Source organism: Dreissena polymorpha, chromosome 14 (assembly GCF_020536995.1).
Source record: "Dreissena polymorpha isolate Duluth1 chromosome 14, UMN_Dpol_1.0, whole genome shotgun sequence".
Taxonomy (NCBI): domain Eukaryota; kingdom Metazoa; phylum Mollusca; class Bivalvia; order Myida; family Dreissenidae; genus Dreissena; species Dreissena polymorpha.
The window spans coordinates 45,867,223-45,888,886 of NC_068368.1; the positions used below are offsets into that span (position 1 = coordinate 45,867,223).

Here is a 21,664-nt window from a genome sequence, read left to right on the forward strand (position 1 = left end):
CAGCAGGGGGATAGTCTTAAATTTAATTAATTTTCTAAAGGAATGAAAACACCACTTCAAAGTGGGTATCTGTGCAATAAATGAATGGTTACTAAACCCATGCCCTATGTTCTTACTCCTCGCCTTGGAAACCTAAAATTGGGAACTTTAGGCAGCCTAGTCATTTGGGAAAAATATGTACTGTTTAACATTGACACCAGGGCCAAATAACAACAACGAACTTGACCAAAAACACACACTTTGCTCCCATTTATAAAGACACGCCCTATGAACTTACTCCTCGCCTCGGATGTAGCCTTTTTTACAGGTGCACAGGAACCCGTCAGACAGGTCACTGCAGTCCTCTGTCTCAAGATCGCATGCATGGTGACCGTTACGACACTCATCCTCCGGCGGGCATGTACCGTACGACCAATGGGGGTCACGGGCATAGGAGTCCTTGTCTGTGAAACATTGACAACAGTTAGTTTAAAACTATTCACCATTGTACTGAAAGCCTAAGTGGTATTGAATGCTCTTGATTTCTTCTCCTGGGTAGAACCAGTACTTGGTGTGATTTTGGGGTAGACAGGCCTTTTTCGCCCTATGCTACGGGTCCGAAATTCGAACCCATTCCCAATGCAAATCTGGTTGTTTTTTTCCCAATTGAAAAAAAAATCCCATTAAAAAAAAATTTTTTTTTTTTTTTTTTAAACCTTAAAATATATAAGTTAACATGATCCAGTGTAGTAAATAGAAAAATAATACAAAATTTAATTATCTGTTGCCTTTAATTTGTTTGAAAAAACAGTAAAATATGTTAAAGATAAAAAAACCTGCACTTATCACACATGTTCATAATATTTTGTAAAATTTTAATCATATGTTATCAAAATAGTCGTTATTTACCAGTTAACGGCTTCTTTGAAACATAAGAAACACTATTTACATGCGATTATTTTTCCCAATTATGTCAGTTTTTTTATTATTTTTTTTCCCAAAATAGGGTTTGTCACGACGTGAAAATCCCAAAAATTCCAGAGTAGCGTTTTTCCCAAAATGGAGCGGAAAAGGCCTGGTAGATCTAAGAATGCTCTCACAGTGGGGAGAAACCCTTGACCTCCCAGTCACTAGGCAGAAACCATCCACTATGCCACGACGATTATTAGACAACCATACAAGTGTTCACTTAAGTCTTAAAATGATTTGACTTATTATTGACATCTTTAACAAAACTTCCATGTCTTATATCAAAATAGATCATTCATATCTCAGCATAATGTAACTGTACAGAATATATCAATCTTTAAAGGATATTGTTGACCAAAATAGGATTTGCACATATAAGTAATTTAAAACAAGAGTGCCTGAAAGGCCCAAAGTCCCTCACCTGTGTTAACAAGATATTATTGGGACAAATCTTCTGACCAAGTTTCATGAAGATTGGACAATAAATGTTGCCTCTATAGTGTTAACAAGGTTTTACAAAAGCCATATATATATATAGCCTTATAAGGAAAAATGCCCCTCCCCCTGGTGGCCATGTTTTTTAAGAAACCAAAACCATTTTCAAACTCATTCAAGATATCATTGGGACAAATCTTCTGACCAAGTTTCCTGAAGATCGGAAAATACATGTGGCCTCAAGGGTGTTAACAAGGTTTTATTATAGCCATATAAGGAAAAAATGCCCGACCCCTGGCGGCCATGTTTTTTAACCAAAGGGCATCCTTTTTGAACTCATCCAATATATTATTGGGATGAATCTTCTGACCAAGTTTCATGAAGATTGGACAATAAATGTGGCCTCTAGAGTGTTAACAAGATTTTACTATAGCAATATATAGCCATATTAGGAAAAATGCCCCGCCCCTTGGCAGCCTTGTTTTTCAAGCAAAGGTTACCGTTTTTACACTTATCCAAGGTATCATTGTGGCCTATCTTCTGACCAAGTTTCATGAAGATCGGAAAATAAATGTGGCCTCTGGAGTATTAACAAGGTTTTACTATAGCCAAATAAGGAAAAATGCCCTGACCCCTGGCGGTTATGTATTTCAACCAACCAGCATCATTTTCGAACTCATCCCAAGATATTATTGGGATGAATCTTCTGACCAAGTTTCATGAAGATTGGACAATAAATGTGGCCTCTAGCATGTTTACAAGATTTTACTACAGCCATATATAGCCATATAAGGAAAAATGCCCCGCCCCTTGACAGCAATGTTTTTCAAGCAAAGGTTACCATTTTTGAATTCATCCAAGATCTGATTGGGACAAATCTTATGAGCAAGTTTCATGAAGATCAGAAAATAAATGTGGCCTCTAGAGTGTTAACAAGGTTTTACTATAGCCTTATTAGGCAAAATACCCTGCCCCCTGGCGGCCATGTTTTTCAACCAACCGGCATCACTTTCGAACTTGTCCAAGATATTATTGGGATGAATCTTCTGACCTAGTTTCATGAAGATCAGACAATAAATGTGGCCTCTAGAGTGTTAACAATATTTTACTATAGCAATATATATAGCCATATAAGGAACATGAGCTGTCAGAAGACATCGCGCTCGACTATTCGAGTGCTTGACAGTATAACGTAAGCCATCATGGGAAAATTGTTCATATTCAATAATTTATTTTAATAGACGAAATTTTAAAAATAAAAAAAGGAAAAAATATTTTATTTTTTTTTGGGGGGGGTTAGGGGGGTTGAGAGGGGGGTATAATGTAAAGTGTGGGCATTTATTAGATGATGTTTCAAAAATAAACAAGGGACAAAATTGTCACAAAACCAGGTTTTCATTGTGAAAAAAAAATCTGATAAAGGGAGAAAACTCAAACTGAACTTTTGAAATGAACAAACAAAATTAACCCCCTTTGTAAGTTTGTTTTTTAAAAAAATCTATTTTTAGTCATGGCGACCTTGACATTGGAGATATTGACGTGATTCTTTGGTGCAACACACCGTCCCATGATGGTGAACAAATGTGCCAAATGATTTTAAAATCTCACAATGAATGACATAGTTATGGCCAGGACAAGCTCATTTATGGCCATTTTTGACCTTTGAACTCAAAGTGTGACCTTGACCTTGGAGATATCGACATAATTATTTCGCGCGACACACCGTCCAATGATGGTGAACAAATGTGCCAAATGATTTTAAAATCTGACAATGAACGACATAGTTATGGCCCGGACAAGCTTGTTCCGCCAGCCCGCCAGCCAGCCCGCCCGCATTCGCCAATCTAATAACCAGTTTTTTCCTTCGGAAAACCTGGTTAAAAAAGGAAAAAAATAATATTTTTTTATATTATTTTTTTTTGGGGGGGGGGGGGGTAGGGGTGGTTTAGAGGGGAGTTTAATGTGGGGTGTGGTCATTTATTAGATGATCTTTCAAAAATAAAAAAAGGGAAAAAAAAACAATTGGGGTGGGTGGGAGGTGGGGGGGGGCAGGGAATCTTGGCTGGGACGTGGGGTATTGTTAGGGTGGAATCCATTGTGGTATTCAGGTAAGTGTTGTTTTGTCAAAGTATTAATGAAATCTGATCATAAATAAAGAAGTCATGGCAATTTAAGCAAAATGTTCAATTTTCTAAGTATAAAAGGGGCCATAATTCTGTCAAAATGCTTGATATAGTCGTCTGCTATTGTTTATAGATTGGGGTGATGTTGGTATAGAAGTATGCAAAATATAAAAGCAATATGTCAAAGGACATAGGAAATAATTGGGGAAGTACACAAACTTTTACATAGAATTATCAATAATATGCATGTTCTAAGTATAAAAGGGGCAATAGTTCTGTCAAAATGCTTGATACAGTTGTCTACTCTTGTTTATAGGTTGGGGTCATGTTGGTAAACAAGTATGCAAAATATGAAAGCAATATGTCAAGGGACATAGGAAATAATTGGGGAAGTACACAAACTTTAACATTTGCTGCATGTTGAAGTGGAAAAGGGGCCATAATTATTACAAAGTGCTTAATAGAGTTGTCTGCTCTTTGCATTTGCACGCAAACGCCAACACAAACACCGGGGTGAGTAGGATAGCTCCACTATATATATTTCATATATAATAGTCGAGCTAAAAATGCCCCACCCCTTGAAAGCGATGTTTTTCAAGCAAACGTAGCCATTTTCGCACTCATCCAAGATATTATTGAGACCAATCTTCTGACCAAATTTCATGAAGATTGGACAATAAATGTGGCGTCTTGAGAGTTAACAAGTGAAATGTTGACGACGCATGACAGACAAAAGGTGATCACAAAACCTCACCATGAGCACGTTGTGCTCAGGTCAGCTAAAAATAACATGCATATTCTATAGATTATCTTTAACAAGAAATATCTTTAAAAAAGATATACGGCGTAAATAGTTTAATGAATGAGATCAAGGATAGCGAATGTCTTTTTCTGTGCAGTTCTTAGCTGCATCACACGCAGTACGGGATGTTACGGGGAGTTTTCGCGGCTTATTTTACATTATAACATATTGCTGGTCATCAACCTATAGATACAAAACAGAAAACCAAAAGAAGAATGGAAGTGAAATTTAAACATATGAGTCAACCGGCCACACGAGAAGTATCCGTATTTATAGGCGCGTTCTTCGAACAAACCTGTTTTAGTGGTGTGTCGGGCATTGCTATTTGATTCGATTATTAACAGTATCAATTATCATCGTGCTAATGCTTAAAGTGATATTATGGGCATTTTGCACTGTTGAATTGAGCTGAAAAGAATTAACAGGTCAAAATAGTTAGTTAAAATGTGGTTACTGATTAATTATCTGCAACTCACCTTGCTACCAGTTGTTTATAAAAATATATTTTATATTCGATATTCTTACGTGACCCACCCAGTCCTGTAAGCTGAAATGATCCGTAAAACAATTTCGTGTCTTTGTGTCGTATGAACACATCTGCACTAAAACTAAATTTAGGTTCAACTCGTAAACGCATGATCAGTTGTCAAACGAAAGTACGGTTGATATTCAAATGCATTATTTTTCTCTTTCTGGTATATTGTTTTAGTACGATGATGCTGCATTAATTAATATAAGTGTATATGAAGTAGAAACATCAAAAATAATCAACGGTTGCGATAGACACCTATAAACTGTTACATGCTCATAATATCACTTTAGTACATTAGGCAATATGGACGAATAATTATTGTTAAATTTATCAACAATAATATTTATCATTGTATTGTTGAAAACACATTAGGAATCTATTATTTACATACCATAATTATATTGCTGAATATCTTCATTTAACATATTTCTGGTCTAAAGAAAATTCCAGGTCACCTAGTTCACGGATAGCGTCTTTATTATATAACGATTATTTTACTGGCCGCCAACTCCGGTGATGACCTGTATATAAACTCTGAATGTCCGCGAATTGACCCGACATACCTCGCGGGTTGAAATGCAATGCTTTAAAGTGAGGCCTCGCTTCCATTGCTCTTTATACTTTTACATGTTAACATGTTGACAGGAATAAGGAAGTAAGTACTAAATATGAGAACATAGCCTTTAAAGTATAAACGCTCTTGCGCTGGTAATACTCTGAAAATAAAAGGTGTACGCACAAACTGTATTGATGTCGAGAATTGGGTGTAAAACTGTTCTATCTATTAAGCCTTTTCATTCGAGATAAAATTGTTTCATACAGTAAAACAGTGTTACAAAGACGCGGATATGTTTCCAATGTTCTGGTGGTATACTCAAATCAGCCAATGGAATAAATGAAGTGTATTCATTCGTACCTAGCCGCGGGAAATTTTTTTGGAATTTTATTGGACACTTACAAAGGTCAGGCTAAGGTGAAAAGCTGGCTTATGCAGCTTACGCCGAAAAACGACATAAGAAGTAATCTATAGGGACTTTTACCCACAAATAATCTTCTCAGCCAATATGCTGTTCTTCATTCAAGTAATCAATACAGTTATTTTGGATATTTTTCTACCAATAACTTCTCAACAAATTGGCTGTTCTTTACCTATAATAACCATAATACAACAATTATTCTCAACAACATTAGGTCAACCAAATGGAATAATTTTTTATCTTTCATATTCAGGTTTTACAAAGAACTTTAACAAATTTAGGGTGTTAAACAGTGGACATGGAACAAAATAATTCACAGAATTATTTCCTAAAATATCACAAAAATGTTTTCAATAATCTATATAACTGCAAAGTAGAGCTCTTGGCAACAATAACAATTGATATAACAAGATGTGCTTGTGAAACACTATGTCTCTGTATATGACGTTTGACCTTGAAGGATGACCTTGACCTTGACCCTTCACCACTCAAAATGTGCAGCTCCATGAGATACACATGCATGTCAAATATAAAATTGCTAGCTTCAATATTGCAGAAGTGACATTACATGAGCAATTTTGACCCATATATTTGACCTTGAAGGATGACCTTGACCTTGACCTTTCACTACTCAAAATGTGCAGCTCCATGAGATACACATGCATGCCAAATATCAAGTTGCTATCTTCAATATTGCAAAAGTACTCATAAAATGAGCGATTTTGGCAACATATATTTGACCTCTGACCTTGAAGGATGACCTTGACCTTTCACCACTCAAAATGTGCAGCTCCATGAGATACACATGCATGCCAAATATCAAGTTGCTATCTTGAATATTGAAATATTGCAAAAGTGTACATTAAATGAGTGATTTTGACTCATATATTTGACCTTTGACCTTGAAGAATGACCTTGACCTTTCACCACTCAAAATGTGCAGCTCCATGAGATACATATGCATGCCAAATATCAAGTTGCTATCTTCAATATTGCAAAAGTGGGGGACATAAAAATATATTTTTAGACTTGTGGACATAGACCCTTTGTATTCGGAAAAATTGCATCGTTTTGACTAATTAGATACAGTTGGTGCAATTTATTTTCTGGTAAGAAATACTTTAAAAACAAGAGATGTGTTTGTCAGAAACACAATGCCCCCTATTGCGCCGCTTTGAAGCCATACATTTGACCTTTGACCTTGAAGGATGACCTTGACCTTTCACCACTCAAAATGTGCAGCTCCATGAGATGCACATGCATGCCAAATATCAACTTGCTATCTGCAATATTGCAAAACTTTAACCAAGGATAAAGTTTTCCACAGAATGACAGACAGACAGACAGACAGACAGGCCAAAAACAATATACCCCCGATCATTCGATCCGAGGGCATAAAAATGAGAATTAGTGTTTTCAACATTTTTTTTTTTCTAAGGTTAAACCCATAGAGCTGCATAGGGAAACTAACTAAATGTTGCATTTAATAAACAAATCAACATTTCATAATTTTATGGAATTTAACCCTTACAGTGCTGGAACCGAATTTTGAAGGCCTTTGCAAACAGTTTGGATCCAGATGAGACGCCACAGAAAGTGGCATCTCATCTGGATCCAAACTGTTTGCTATTCTGATAGTATTCTTTGAAAAAAATCGAAGAAAATGCTGATTTTAGAAAGTCAGCAGACGACATTTTTGCAGACGACAAATTTCCCAGCATGCAAAGGGTTAAGGCAGTCATTTGGGAAAATTATATACTTTTTGACAGTGAATAGGTTATGGCACAAAAAATACCTAAGATGTTCAACTTTCTGAAGAAAGCACCAAAATTGGTATGAAGCTTATTTAATATACCCTTAATGAAATAAGACGTGAGGACACGCTCTATCTGTCCGGGAACCTACTTTTAAACCAATTTCAAAAAGGGAGGTAAAAACGGCTTTTCTGAGATAGAGATTTTTCTGAAATTGCTATATGTCACAGTTATTGTGTGAAAATGATTTAAATGTGAAAATAATGCAATATTATGAATGAGAGGTGCATGATCTGTTGAAATTGTATGGGTATTTATTGATGCATTACATGATAATCCTCCAAATTCGTACTTGAAAGGGGAGATTATACGTACATTACCTTAAGTACATATACACACTTGTATAACATTAGAAGAAAATATATTTAATACCCGTTTCATATAGTATTTACCTTCATTTCAAATCTATAGGTAAATCATTATATTAAACCTTATTTTGTCGGGCTAATAAGTATCAAAGAGATAATAATTAACTAAAGCACATTGTAATAAAGAGCATCGTGCTTGTATTTGAATGATGGTTTAAAATATAAAGAACCTAACAGATCATGTACATAGTTTATTATTGAATTAAACAACATATTAATTAATGTTAATTAAACTATGTAATGGAAAGTATATATATATATATATATATATGCGAAGAGTATGTAATGATCTCAGAGCATAATTATAATTATGTTATATACAATTATAATAAAAATATCAAATTATTCAGAAGTAAACAATTATATATTCCTTACGTTTTCAATGTACATCAATTAATGTTCATATAAACAAGTTGAGATAGCATAAATAGTATGCCACATAAATTTTATAGAATTCTTGTCAATTTATAATAATAGAATGACAAGCTGCTATATACATGTATATTAAGTATTGTCATGATTGTAACCCAAACTTTTCTAGCAAGGAAATTTCATGAAAAAAAACATTAATTTTTAAACCAAATACCAACTTCACCTTTGTAAATCACATAACAAATGTTCACACAATATACATAACTATGTTACTAATCAGTAAGTTGAAAAAACTGTTTTTTTAACAATTAACTTTTCAGCAATTATCCACATGAGTATCCAGCATAATATTTGGTAGTGGAGTGTTGAACTGGACTTATGAGTATCCAGCATGATATTTGGTAGTGGAGTGTTGAACTGGACTTATGAGTATCCAGCATGATATTTGGTAGTGGAGTGTTGAACTGGACTTATGAGTATCCAGCATGATATTTGGTAGTGGAGTGTTGAACTGGACTTATGAGTATCCAGCATGATATTTGGTAGTGCAATGTTGAACTGGACTTATGAGTATCCAGCATGATATTTGGTAGTGGAATGTTGAACTGGACTTATGAGTATCCAGCATGATATTTGGTAGTGGAGTGTTGAACTGGACTTATGAGTATCCAGCATGATATTTGGTAGTGGAGTGTTGAACTGGACTTATGAGTATCCAGCATGATATTTGGTAGTGGAGTGTTGAACTGGACTTAAAATATATAATTAAATGAATTAATTAGATCTAGTCTCCTGTAGTTGATATATATTCAATACCAAAAAACTATGAGGTTGTATTGTCATTTAAGAAAGACATTGGTGATGCCTTACTTTGTGCAAGTAGTATAAATCACGACAATGAAGCTGTCACCTTATTACGAGCTGCAAGTATTGTACGAAAAGACCTGTTTAGCAAAAAGTTTAATTCAAAGGCTATTTGATTGATGCCCAGTATCAAGATCTGCCCAAATCTTTAAATATGCTAGTTGAAATGATACTCTCTGGGACAGATATTTGTCACGAGACTGGACCAGAATATAACCTTAAAGATATTGCTTCTTCAATGGCACAGCTCTTGGTTTTTAATGCTGTAAAACGTGCGAAGAAAGATTCAAAACATGTTCGTTCGCTGCATCCTTTAGATAAAGAGACAATGTTGCCCTTATATATGAGCCTTACAGTACACAATAAAACCAGACGTAAAGATCTTGTAGACATATTGTACGAAAAAGGGCTTTCCGCTGGTAGAGCTGACAGCATACAGAATGGTGCTAGTACTTCACGTGGTCAGTGGGCCCACCAAGTGATGGTAGCTGCTCTTTATATATTGAAGTGTGAAGCTTATAAAGAGTATGCCGAAAGAGTCACATATAGTGCTGAAAAGTTAGATTATCAGCAGTGGTCAGATATGATGGATAATATCCATCCTCAACTTGCGTACTGGAATAAAACAATGGAGCTTGAAATACTGTTTTTACAGTTTATGAAATGTCAAAGGGAGGCTAATTACGAGATGTATGTAGAATGCCTGGGTAAGATGGTGCCATGGATGTTTGCAAAAGACCATGTTCATTATGCTCGTTGGCTGACTGTCCATTCACAAGATTTAATTTTACTTAAAGAAAGAAGTATCGATGTCCAAGAATAGTTCACAAAAGGACACTTTGTAACAAATAAAACTAAACACAGATTTTTAGCCCTTGCTCACGACCAAATTCATGAGCAGCAGAATGCATAAGTAAAGGGTGACGGTGGATTCGTTGGTCTAACTGAAAATCCAGATGCACTTCGAAGATGGATGGTGTCTGCACCAGAAACATCCCGCATTCTTATTGAAGAGAGTGATCATACAGACAATTCAGATGATACGAAACACCATGAGGAGAAGCAAACTAAACAATAAAAGTTTCAGACTCAGGTACGCCAGCTAGTCGAAACAATAGATGATATGGGAAATCCCTTTGAAGAAGACAGCAGAATCAATTGGAAAAGCTCAGTACGAATCTGTGATTGTAGAACGTCTAAGCAACAATATAAAAGGTTTTTACGAGACAATAAAGAAAAATTCACTCCCCCTTTTTCAAACTGGGTCCAGAAAGAAAGAGGCAAAGGCATCAAAAGTTAAGAGTATGAAAAGTGACATTAAATTATTTTCTAGAGACGGTGAGTAAGACACCTTTTTTTAACACAAAAACCATGCATGGCCCCTATCTATAGCAGAAAATAACAAGATGAGACTAGGTAGTAAAGCAGACCTACTGAAGTGTCTAGAAAGAGAAGAGGAATCGCCAGAGATGAGTCCTCCTGTAGAGGTTAGCATACTAGATGGTGCTGCCATTGTTCAGTCCCAGGATCCCAACAGGTCAGACAAGAGAGTTCTAACGTTCAGTGATTATGCATTGAAGCTTGTATTACCTTATTTATCTAAGCAGCTAATGTAAGTCGACAGGGTCAATGTAGTATGGGATACGTAGAACCCCAACAGCCTCAAAGTACATACAAGACACAGTCGATGGACAGGCGATAAAATCAGAGTAAACGGATCGACTCGAATTCCTGCTAACTGGAAATCATTCTTAAGGGTTGATGAAAACAAAACAACACTTTACGAGTTTCTGGCAACACAAATTAGTCTTTTGAAAACACCACCAGGGAAGGTGGTTCTGACCACTTTTAGAGAGAATGTTTTAGTTGCTAACACCAGAACTTAGTCAGTGGAACCAGATATGAGCAATATACAGCCTTGCAACCATGAGGAAGCTGATTCTTGTATGATTTTGCATGCTGTGGATGCGTAAAAACGAGGCTACAAGCGAGTAATGCTTCATGCAACTGACACAAATGTCTTAGTGCTAACGATTTGCACCATCAGTCAGTTCGAAAATTGTGAACTGTGGCTAGCATTTGACCACAGCAAACATTTCATGTACATAAGAGCTAATTTGATAGCCACTCGTCTTGGCAAAGATGTTTCGTTTGACCTTTTATTTCTTTTATTTCTTCATGCATTGTCAGGATGCGATACTGTCTCTGCATTTGCAGGCAAAAAGACAGCATTCACGCTTTTCATTACGCTCCCTCATCTTTTCCCAGTTTTTAAACGGTTGTCAAGTCCCTTGATTTCAGTGACAGATGAGGATTTCAAAGTTGTGGAACGATACATTATCTTATTGTAAGGCAAAACCTTATTTCTTGCATCTGTAAATTAAGCTAGGAAGCATCTCTTTTCTCAAGGAAATAGACAGATTAAAAACATTCCTTGCGCACTTGTCCAGCATGTTAATAGGGCTGTGTATCAAGCAGGTCACGTTTGGGGTCAAGCCATGATTGCGAATCCTGAGTTGCCTAATCCTAGTGACTGGGGATGGATCAAGAACAATGACACTTGGGTCCCATTTTGGAGTTCCCTTCCGAAAGCTGCTAAGAGTTGTAGAGAGCTTATCAAATGCAACTGTAAAAACACCTGCTCTGGTAGATGTAAATGAAATGCATCGAGGCAAATTTACTCTAAACACAGTTGTGCCATTGTGAAGGCCTTTGTGTAAGAGAATAAGATACTTGCATAATACAAGTATATACCAAAAAGTATTAGATACATTTTAGTATACACTCTATAATAAATAGGTTTATATGATATGAATACATGACATCACTACGAATTACTGCTGTATAGAACTAATGGAATTATCTATAATACATTTTATGACATGTTTAGATAATACTGGTATACATGAAAAACCAAGAATTGGGCCTCATTCTGAGTTTAAATCTACTGATCATTTTAGTTGTGTATAATTATGCATTAACCATACATGAACAGACTATTGAATTATCATTGTTTAGGAGACAACTTACGTCTAACAAATATTACAAGAACCAAACCGAATTAAGATAACATATTCAACACTGAAGTTGTTTAGACTTGATCAAGTTCATTTGTTAGTTAGTTTGCTTGTAATTGAAAAATATTATATTTTATATCATGCAATTGATATGAACTGAAGTTTATGAATAGTTATGAAAAAAATATATATGGTACTGTTTTGCTTAATCATGTTCTCATTTTACTCATACTCAGTATTAAAGCTGATACTCAGTATTGAAGTTGATATACACTAAACAATAATTAGTAAGTTCCAATGTAGGGCCTCATATATGGCTTTAACCTTGATAATTAAATATGGAATACTTGTTATGAGATATTAATAATGCAAAAATGATAAATTATTTTAAGATTTTTTTTTGGTCCAGTGATTCAACATTATTTGTATTACTTGCATTACCGGAGAGGTATTACTTAAGTGTTCCCATTAGGGGCCTCATTACTTTTGGGGCAGGCATTGTTTAGTTTTGGATTTAAAAAGTTGAAGGACATTTATTAAGATCAATTTAGTTAAATATAACATGTAAAATCAATAAGTGGACATTTTTAAGCATTAAATGTTTTGAAACCATTATTTTTAGATTTTTCCCCTTTTTGGGCCTCATTTTTGTAATTTTACTGTGTTCTATGTATAAAAATGTTTGATATATTAAATATTGATACATTTTTATATAAAGAAACAATAGTTATTGAAAAAAATATGTATTGTTTTTGTTTCCTATCCTGTTGCTCAAAAATAAAAAATGAAAAATGGGCCTTCTTTTGGAGCCTCATTTTAGGGCATATAGAGTTTTCCAATCGCGTGTCCTCACATCTTATTGAATTCAGCATACCTTAAAATGGATCCATACAAAGTTTCATGCTTTCTTCACAAAGTTGAACATCTTTTTCCTATAACCTATAGACTAGGGGTCGAATAATGGGCCCACAAAAACACACTGACCAGTAAACACGCTGTTCTTCTTCGCACACATTTCCGAGTGTTCCGGCCCGCTGAGTGTCCCCGGTGAACAGACCCCGACCCCGTTCTCGCCCCCGTGCGCGCACCAGCCGCAGCCTGGGGCCCGTCTACAGTCCGCACACTTGGTGTACGTTGAGCAGGGGGCGGGGCATCTGCCTGGCTCCCCCTGGAGGAGTGTCCCACACACCCCGCCCAGGCAGTGCAGGGACGTGTAGGCCGGGGGTATGCACTGTAACACAGCATTCACGTGTGAATATTGATTTATTTGTATTTGAACCTGGCTCTGGAAATAGTAGATAGATTAGCCTGCAGTCTGCACAGGCTAATTAGGGACAATACTTTCTGCTTAACTTTTTTTGCTACAAAGAGACCTGCTCCAAACAAAAAATACCATAAAGCTGAAAGTGTCATAATGATTAGCCTGTGTTGCTGCAAAAGCTTATCTTAGACAACACTTTACACACATGCAATTAACTTTGTTTTCCCAGACATTTGTATTTGTTCTTTATATAGACCTGTAGGCACGCAGGGAGTGTAACTAATTTCATTTACATTTAAGTATTACTTTATTGCCACTTTGTAGTAACATGTATGCTGAATACATGCCTTGTAACAGAGCCTATTGTACAATATATTGTTTTTGTATTAATTTATTTCCACGTTTTGAGTTCCTTTCCATATTGTGATGTTTATCTTCTGATTTTATTAGACTGTGGTGTGATTGTCTCATTCTTAATTAAAAAATAGACTGGACATTTTGTACCGCCACATTTTACATGGTACAGGATCACATGACTTTGTGGGGTTCACAATTAAACGTTTATTGTATGTACCGGTAAACAAACCGGTCAGTAGAGCTTTTTTCAAATAACTTTTATTTTTATTTTTTTTAAGAATTTCAACTAGTGCATAAAATAAAGTTTGGTGCTGCTTATGGAAATTAAATATGCATCAGAATTACTTTATTTTAAAAAGCCAGTGTTCTTGGCCAAAGTTATGATGTGCACAGCATTCATTTACAGGGTTATGCTGCACATCATTCATTTACACGGTTATGCTGCACGCAACGTTAAATTTTGGCACTGATTTCAGACGTAATGAAGGATTTATTCTTAAATCTTAAATATTGGCACAAACTCCAATAAAAACTGTCTGTTATGCACTAAAGATGTTTGCAAATATATTTCAATAAATTGACTTATTTGCAAAATAAAGTACTTAGTGGTGTGTTTACATTCTGTCCAGTCCGTGTGTAAACCCCTGTGAACCCTGTTGATCATAAACTATGTTTAAGACCAGAACAATAACAAAATTCATAACAAAGTAGTCTATTTTAATATGACAGATATAATGTAACAAGTTCCTCATTGAAGTACGTTCATATATGACTTTTAAATTGATACCCATAATTAAACATATAATTGAATAATTAAGTATGCACAAATAACAAGACCTGTCTCCATAGGATGACATATGCCCCCGATAAACGCTTTGAAAGAAATTATTTGCATTTTTCGAAAACTAAACGCATTTTTCGAAACCTAAACACGGACCCTAAGTTTAAGGTCAAGGTCAAAGAGGTCAAAATTAATGTGCATATGGAAAGGCCTCGTCCATATACACATGCATACTAAATATGAATGTTACATCTGAAGTGACATAGAAGTTATGAGCATTTTTCGAAACCTAAACGCAAAGTGTGACGGACGAAAGGACTGACAGACGGACAGTGTGATCACTTTATGCCCTCCTTCGGGGGCATACAAACTAGAGTGGTCACAAGGTTTTTATCTCAGATTTCACCTAATGACCCAGTTTTGAGACACACATGTGGCCCAGATTAAAACTCAGCCTGGATTTTGTCCAGATAAACATTCTCCATAAGTTTCAACAAGATTGGAAGAACAATGTGGCCTCTAGAGTTGAATCAAGCAAAAAGTTGACGACATGCACTGCACATAGCACACCTGAAAACTATGGACCCCAAACATATGGTGATCCAAATAGCCCACTTTGAGAACTCAGCATATCATGCTCAGGTGAGCTAATAAAAAATATTGTATTAAGAAAAATCTCATTAAAAAAACTTTCATGTTTACTTGAACAGGAACATATCATGTCTTGATAGCCAAACAGGCTTATCAGCCTCATTTACAGATAGTAATATAAGGGGATGAATAATGCATACATGCACAGTGTAACTAACGCTATATTCAGTTAAGTATAACTTTATTGGTCATGTGTATTTATATGTACCCTGCACTGTAACAGAGCCTATATAGACATGAGACTATTCTTGTATTTGCTCCATGTTTAGAGTTTCTTTTTATATTTAGATGTTTATCTACTATCTAGGACCACCAAAACAATATCAAAATTCAAACAAAGATCTTTATTTTGATATTACAATAATGATGTCCGCAGTAATAGTATGTAAACATGTGACTTAGTTCATTCATACCAATATGTAAAAATGTGACTTAGTTCATTCATACCAAAATGTAAACATGTGACTTGGTTCATTCATACCAATATGTAAACATGTGACTTGGTTCATTCATACCAATATGTAAACATGTGACTTAGTTCATTCATACCAATATGTAAACATGTGACTTAGTTCATTCATACCAATATGTAAACATGTGACTTAGTTCATTCATACCAATATGTAAACATGTGACTTAGTTCATTCATACCAATATGTAAACATGTGACTTAGTTCATTCATACCAATATGTTAACATGAACTTGAACGGTAATGGACGGATAATTCATAAAAGCAAACTATATACACACCTATGCAAGGGTTAAACTGCACTCACCTCTGCAAGGGTTACACTCCAGTAACACTCAAGTGAGCCGCCCTCCGACCCCTTTGACCCGAGACACGTCTCACACAACTTGTGGTCCTGGCAGGGGGCGGGGCAGTCACCAGGCTTGCTGATCACCGTGGCAACGCTGCCGTTCCTGAACGATTGGTACATCTGGGGCAAGCAAGTCCAGCCTTGAGATGGGAACAATGGTCCTATTGTTTCTGAAATAGGGAATGATTGGAATACACCTGGGGCAAGTATGTCTCGGTTAAACGATCCTATTGTCTCTGCAAGAGGGAGAAAAAGGTACTACTGTGAAACCATTTATTTTCGTCGGCACAAAATTTCGCCCTTTTCATAAAAATGACTATTTCGTCCGCTCTTAAATTCGCCCATTTCTGGTTTTGAAAAAAAAACAACGTCCGATTTGTTTGTAATACATGTAAAAAATGTTTTGTTATAAAAAAAAACAAAGGTACGGGTTTTTATGTAAATGTACAAAAATAGAAGATGCAGTTTAAACCAAACAACCAAACACAAATCAAAATGTTCTTTATTAATTTGTAACAAAGCGCAGAATATATTTCAGTCAGGTGTTGATCACACATCGTAATATTTTAATTGCGTTTAATAGTATTGTCTTTAATCCAGATTCGCCGCGTGTAGGCTGTATAATCTGCAACACCCCTGAAAAACACAATACACACAATGGGTAATAAAGTTGTTAACAATTAGCGCTAATCAACATTATTATACCTAAACGAAGTCGACGCATTCGATACAGCCTTATTGCATTCGCGTTTTATAGGAAATGTCAGTTGTCAGTACACTGTATAATGAACTACCCTTTGTGTCAAAACCGGATTTAACTTGAGTGTGAATAGTCGACTGTTTCATGTTCTTTGTATCAATACCATCTGTGTATCTGTATTATAAGTATACCAGTCAACAAACAAGGTGCGCGCTTCCGCATATGGGTATTCGGACGTTCAAAAAATTGACCTACGGTTTAGCGTTCATGCCGTCGAACGCATTAAGCAATATAACTCGTTTTTTTCACTATTTCTTTATTTGCAAAAAAATACTAGTGGCTTATAACTTACCGTGCAATTTTTTTTTTCTCGCATTTTGCGAGTGTGCGAGTGTTAATTTCGAGCCCTGTGTATATGCGTGGATTACGATGGATTTAAATGCCTCATGCCTACGGTAATTCAGTCTTATTTGTTTCAAATATGGGACATGATTGTTCGTTAGGATCTTAAATTCGTCCATCGGTCGAAGGACGAAAAAGGCGAAAATTAATGTCGGACGAATAATAATGGTTTCACAGTATTTTTTTGCTAGATGCAAAATTCATGGTCAAATTGTTTCTACAAGAGTGAGAAATTTCAAACTCCACCTTTTTATTGTGCCCCCTTAGACACAAAATAATTCTGCCCCCCCCTCCTCAGTTCCTATGACAAACTCACGTCTGGTAATCCCCTTGGTCCATAGGCAGTCTTTTTCAAGGCAGCGTTTGCAGGTGGAGGCCAAACATGATTTCACTGGGCAGCCAGGCTGAGAAGGGGACACCTGAGGGACTCCTCCCTTGATCTGGAACACGTCGCAGCCGTGGTTGTTGCTGCAGGTGGACCCGCGCTTGATGCATCGCCCGATCAGGCAGTTACTGCACCATTTACAGGTCTGTAACCATCATGGTAATATTATCGGAGTAAGCAATTACAGGTCTGTATCCATGGCACTATTATAGGAATAAGCAATACAGCAGTTACTGCAACATTTTCAAGTCTGTAACCATGATAATATTATTGCATTACTCAATGATGCCGTAATATTTTGGCATCAGTTTTGCAGTAACTGGAAACAGAATTAACAAGAGCTGTGTTTGTAGAACACAATGACCCCTTCTGCACTTTGAAGCTGCATTGACATAACTTTACTAAACTTAGTAGAGGAAAACTAGAAAATGTTACATACCAAATATTAAAACCATGACAATTGTTGTTTCAGAGAAGATCATTTAGGAAGTTTACATTTTTACAATGTATTTTAAACTCTGGTCAAACAAGAATCATTCCTGTGAAGTTTCAATAAAATCTGCAAAGCTATTCAAAAGGAGCATTTGTCAAAAGAAAAAATTAGCACACACACTGACTGACGTACATGGTATTCAAAAAGTTCCCAATGAGCACTGAGAAAAATTGCATGCCAGAAATAAGTCAGGGTTAGTTTGAAAAGTGGAAACAAATTTGTATTGTTATTTTTTAGCCAATAGAGAACAGCATTATACAATAGCCACATACCTTCGGTGCGTTCTTAAAATATGGATATGTTGCCACGCACTCGGAACAGTTCATGATTCGTTCACAATCCCGGTCCTTGTGGTGATCTTCATCACACACTGAGGCTGCCCCCTTGTGCATGGAGACATACGGACCCTCCCTGAAGTGTCATAGGCACAATATGAACCCCCCCTCTGGGAAAACGGGGTTTAATGCATGTGTGTACAGTATTGTCCCAGATTAGACTGTGCAGTCTGCTTTAATGCATGTGTGTACAGTATTGTCCCAGATTAGACTGTGCAGTCTGCTTTAATGCATGTGTGTACAGTATTGTCCCAGATTAGACTGTGCAGTCTGCTTTAATGCATGTGTGTACAGTATCGTCCCAGATTAGACTGTGCAGTCTGCTTTAATGCATGTGTGTACAGTATTGTCCCAGATTAGACTGTGCAGTCTGCTTTAATGCATGTGTGTACAGTATCGTCCCAGATTAGACTGTGCAGTCTGCTTTAATGCATGTGTGTACAGTATTGTCCCAGATTAGACTGTGCAGTCTGCTTTAATGCATGTGTGTACAGTATCGTCCCAGATTAGACTGTGCAGTCTGCTTTAATGCATGTGTGTACAGTATTGTCCCAGATTAGACTGTGCAGTATGCTTTTACGATTTATTTGTTTAAAGGAAGTCTCTTCCTAACAAGAATCCAGTTTAAGTGGAAAGTGTTGTCCCTGATTAGTTTGTTTAAGTGGAAAGTGTTGTCCCTGATTAGTTTGTTTAAGTGGAAAGTGTCGTCCCTGATTAGTCTGTTTAAGTGGAAAGTGTTGTCCCTTATTAGTCTGTTTAAGTGGAAAGTGTCGTCCCTGATTAGTCTGTTTAAGTGGAAAGTGTCGTCCCTTATTAGCCTGTTAAAGTGGAAAGTGTTGTCCCTTATTAGCCTGTTTAAGTGGAAAGTGTCGTCCCTGATTAGCCTGTTTAAGTGGAAAGTGTTGTCCCTGATTAGTCTGTTTAAGTGGAAAGTGTTGTCCCTGATTAGCCTGTTTAAGTGGAAAGTGTCGTCCCTTATTAGCCTGTTTAAGTGGAAAGTGTCGTCCCTGATTAGCCTGTTTAAGTGGAAAGTGTCGTCCCTTATTAGCCAGTTTAAGTGGAAAGTGTCGTCCCTGATTAGCCTGTTTAAGTGGAAAGTGTTGTCCCTGATTAGTCTGTTTAAGTGGAAAGTGTTGTCCCTGATTAGCCTGTTTAAGTGGAAAGTGTCGTCCCGAATTAGCCTGTTTAAGTGGAAAGTGTCGTCCCGAATTAGCCTGTTTAAGTGGAAAGTGTCGTCCCGAATTAGCCTGTTTAAGTGGAAAGTGTCGTCCCGAATTAGCCTGTTTAAGTGGAAAGTGTCGTCCTGAATTAGCCTGCTTAAGTGGAAAGTGTCGTCCCGAATTAGCCTGTGCAAACTGCAAAGGCTACTCTGACACAACACTTGATGCACAAATATTAAATCCTGTGTGTGTTTTTCAGAATGAGGTTCATATTTATTATTGAACTGATAGAACGCAATAGGTACAATGTTGTCAGCCTTGTTGCCAAATAAACCTTTCCATTCTGTTTTTGTTTTCCTAGGGTTGCTTGCACAATCATTTGAGGAAATCAATGTTCAATACAGCCTAACGATGCTGTTTACAAATGAAAAGCACATCCACAAGTGGTTTACTAAAAACATGACAAAGAAGTATATTTTGGGTGATTGAAGTCACACTGTCATTTCCCATGCTATATGGCATGAAATAAGTATATCCAAATTCCAGAGTTCTTTGAAAACCCTATTATGCCCAGTACATTTATTTAAAATCGACAATTTGTTAACAGAACCCAGGACTGTGGGACAAAAATGAGAGGTGAAAACCATAATTTGTATTTCTCATAAAGGAATTTCAGTTTGAAATATAAGCAGTGAGAACTTGAGCTAAACAAGCATGTGCCATTATTAATATTGGCAATTATACAAAAGAATAGTTTTTTATCATAACCATTTTTTTTGGTGACAAAATATTCAACGTATTATAGCTAAGACTATTCCAGTTTAGTTTTTAATTTGCAACATTACAACTACAACCATTCCCTTTTTGGAGCACAACAACTTTATAATGTACCTAGAGCCTGTTTTTGTGTTCTACCTGGCAATAGGAGGGACCTCAGTTGAAAAACAGACGGTTCTTTCCACGTCACGAATTCTCAGAATGGCTGCACTACAGCCCACCACGTTTAGGCAAGCCGGAATGGATAAGTTAGCTGCACTGTACATCCTGAAATAATTAAAAAGCATCTTTTAAAGTTTAAATGTTTCAATTTGGTAGATATTACTTTAAAGAATTAAAACATTACATTTCAGCAGACAGAGAACATTGGTTTTCCAATAGAAAATTTTGTCTGGAAATGTAACTTCTGAAAAAACTTAGTATTTTTACTTTATTTATTTGTAATTAGCAGTTTTATAAATACTGGCCTACGAGAACTTTTACCATTTTTACCAAATTTTATATGAGATGAAAAGGATTGAAGGATGAATTGATGCTTCCATTAGAAAAGTTTGATGAAATGGACACCAAGCAGTGATTAATTGACATTAATTTAAGAGGTCACAGTAGTGTAATGGATATGGTGTCCCTATAGCGAGCGGAAGGTCACAGGTTTGTTTCCAGGTGTTTTTTTTCCACTCTTTGGGAAGATAGCCCATGGCTTTGGAATTGGGAATTTTATCAGCATTTTCATGAAATTGGGAAAATAAATTCATTAGCCTTTTTATTCCAAAGGAAAAGTCCACTGATTAGGGAAATACTAAATTTGATATAACTCTTTCTAATCATTCAAATTAAAAGAACAAAATCATATAATACTTTGTTTGATGTAATTGAATTAAAATCAAGATAAAATACACATAAAACACTTCTTTCTAAAAAAAAATTATTTTTTTTTGGAAATTGGGAATGTTTGCCACATTTTGGGAAAAAAGTATACTTTTTGGGATTGGGAACATAGCCGAATTTTAGCTATAAATTCGGGCTGAAAAAAACAACCTGGTTTCCTACCGTAGGAGCGTTCTTAAGATTTCCCCTTTAGACACCAAGTACTGGTTCTAGTCCCATGAAAAGGACTCAAGAACGTTTCAAATAAGCCTTAGGCTTTCTATGCAATGGAACATAAATTAATAGGTTTATACTAATTGCAAAGCTTTAGACTGGAGCAGTGTATACTGTTATACAATGCATATTGAATAAAACTTTCATTGCTAAGCTGCAAATAAAATCCATAATTGAAAGAGCGCTTGGT

General features: G+C 36.2%; 1 protein-coding gene across 1 annotated transcript in view; it reads right to left on the reverse strand.

Moving 5' to 3' along the window:
• The window catches only part of LOC127857329 (multiple epidermal growth factor-like domains protein 8), an 81,508-nt gene that overhangs the window by 16,936 nt on the left and 42,908 nt on the right, over nt 1-21,664 (reverse strand). Inside the window, exons 23-28 of the mRNA XM_052393733.1 lie at nt 20,512-20,640; nt 18,374-18,512; nt 17,540-17,753; nt 16,080-16,291; nt 13,237-13,483; nt 278-443 (exon numbers count right to left, since the gene is read on the reverse strand). Of these exons, the coding sequence (XP_052249693.1) occupies nt 278-443; nt 13,237-13,483; nt 16,080-16,291; nt 17,540-17,753; nt 18,374-18,512; nt 20,512-20,640 (1,107 nt within the window). The remainder of the gene's footprint in view (nt 1-277; nt 444-13,236; nt 13,484-16,079; nt 16,292-17,539; nt 17,754-18,373; nt 18,513-20,511; nt 20,641-21,664) is intronic.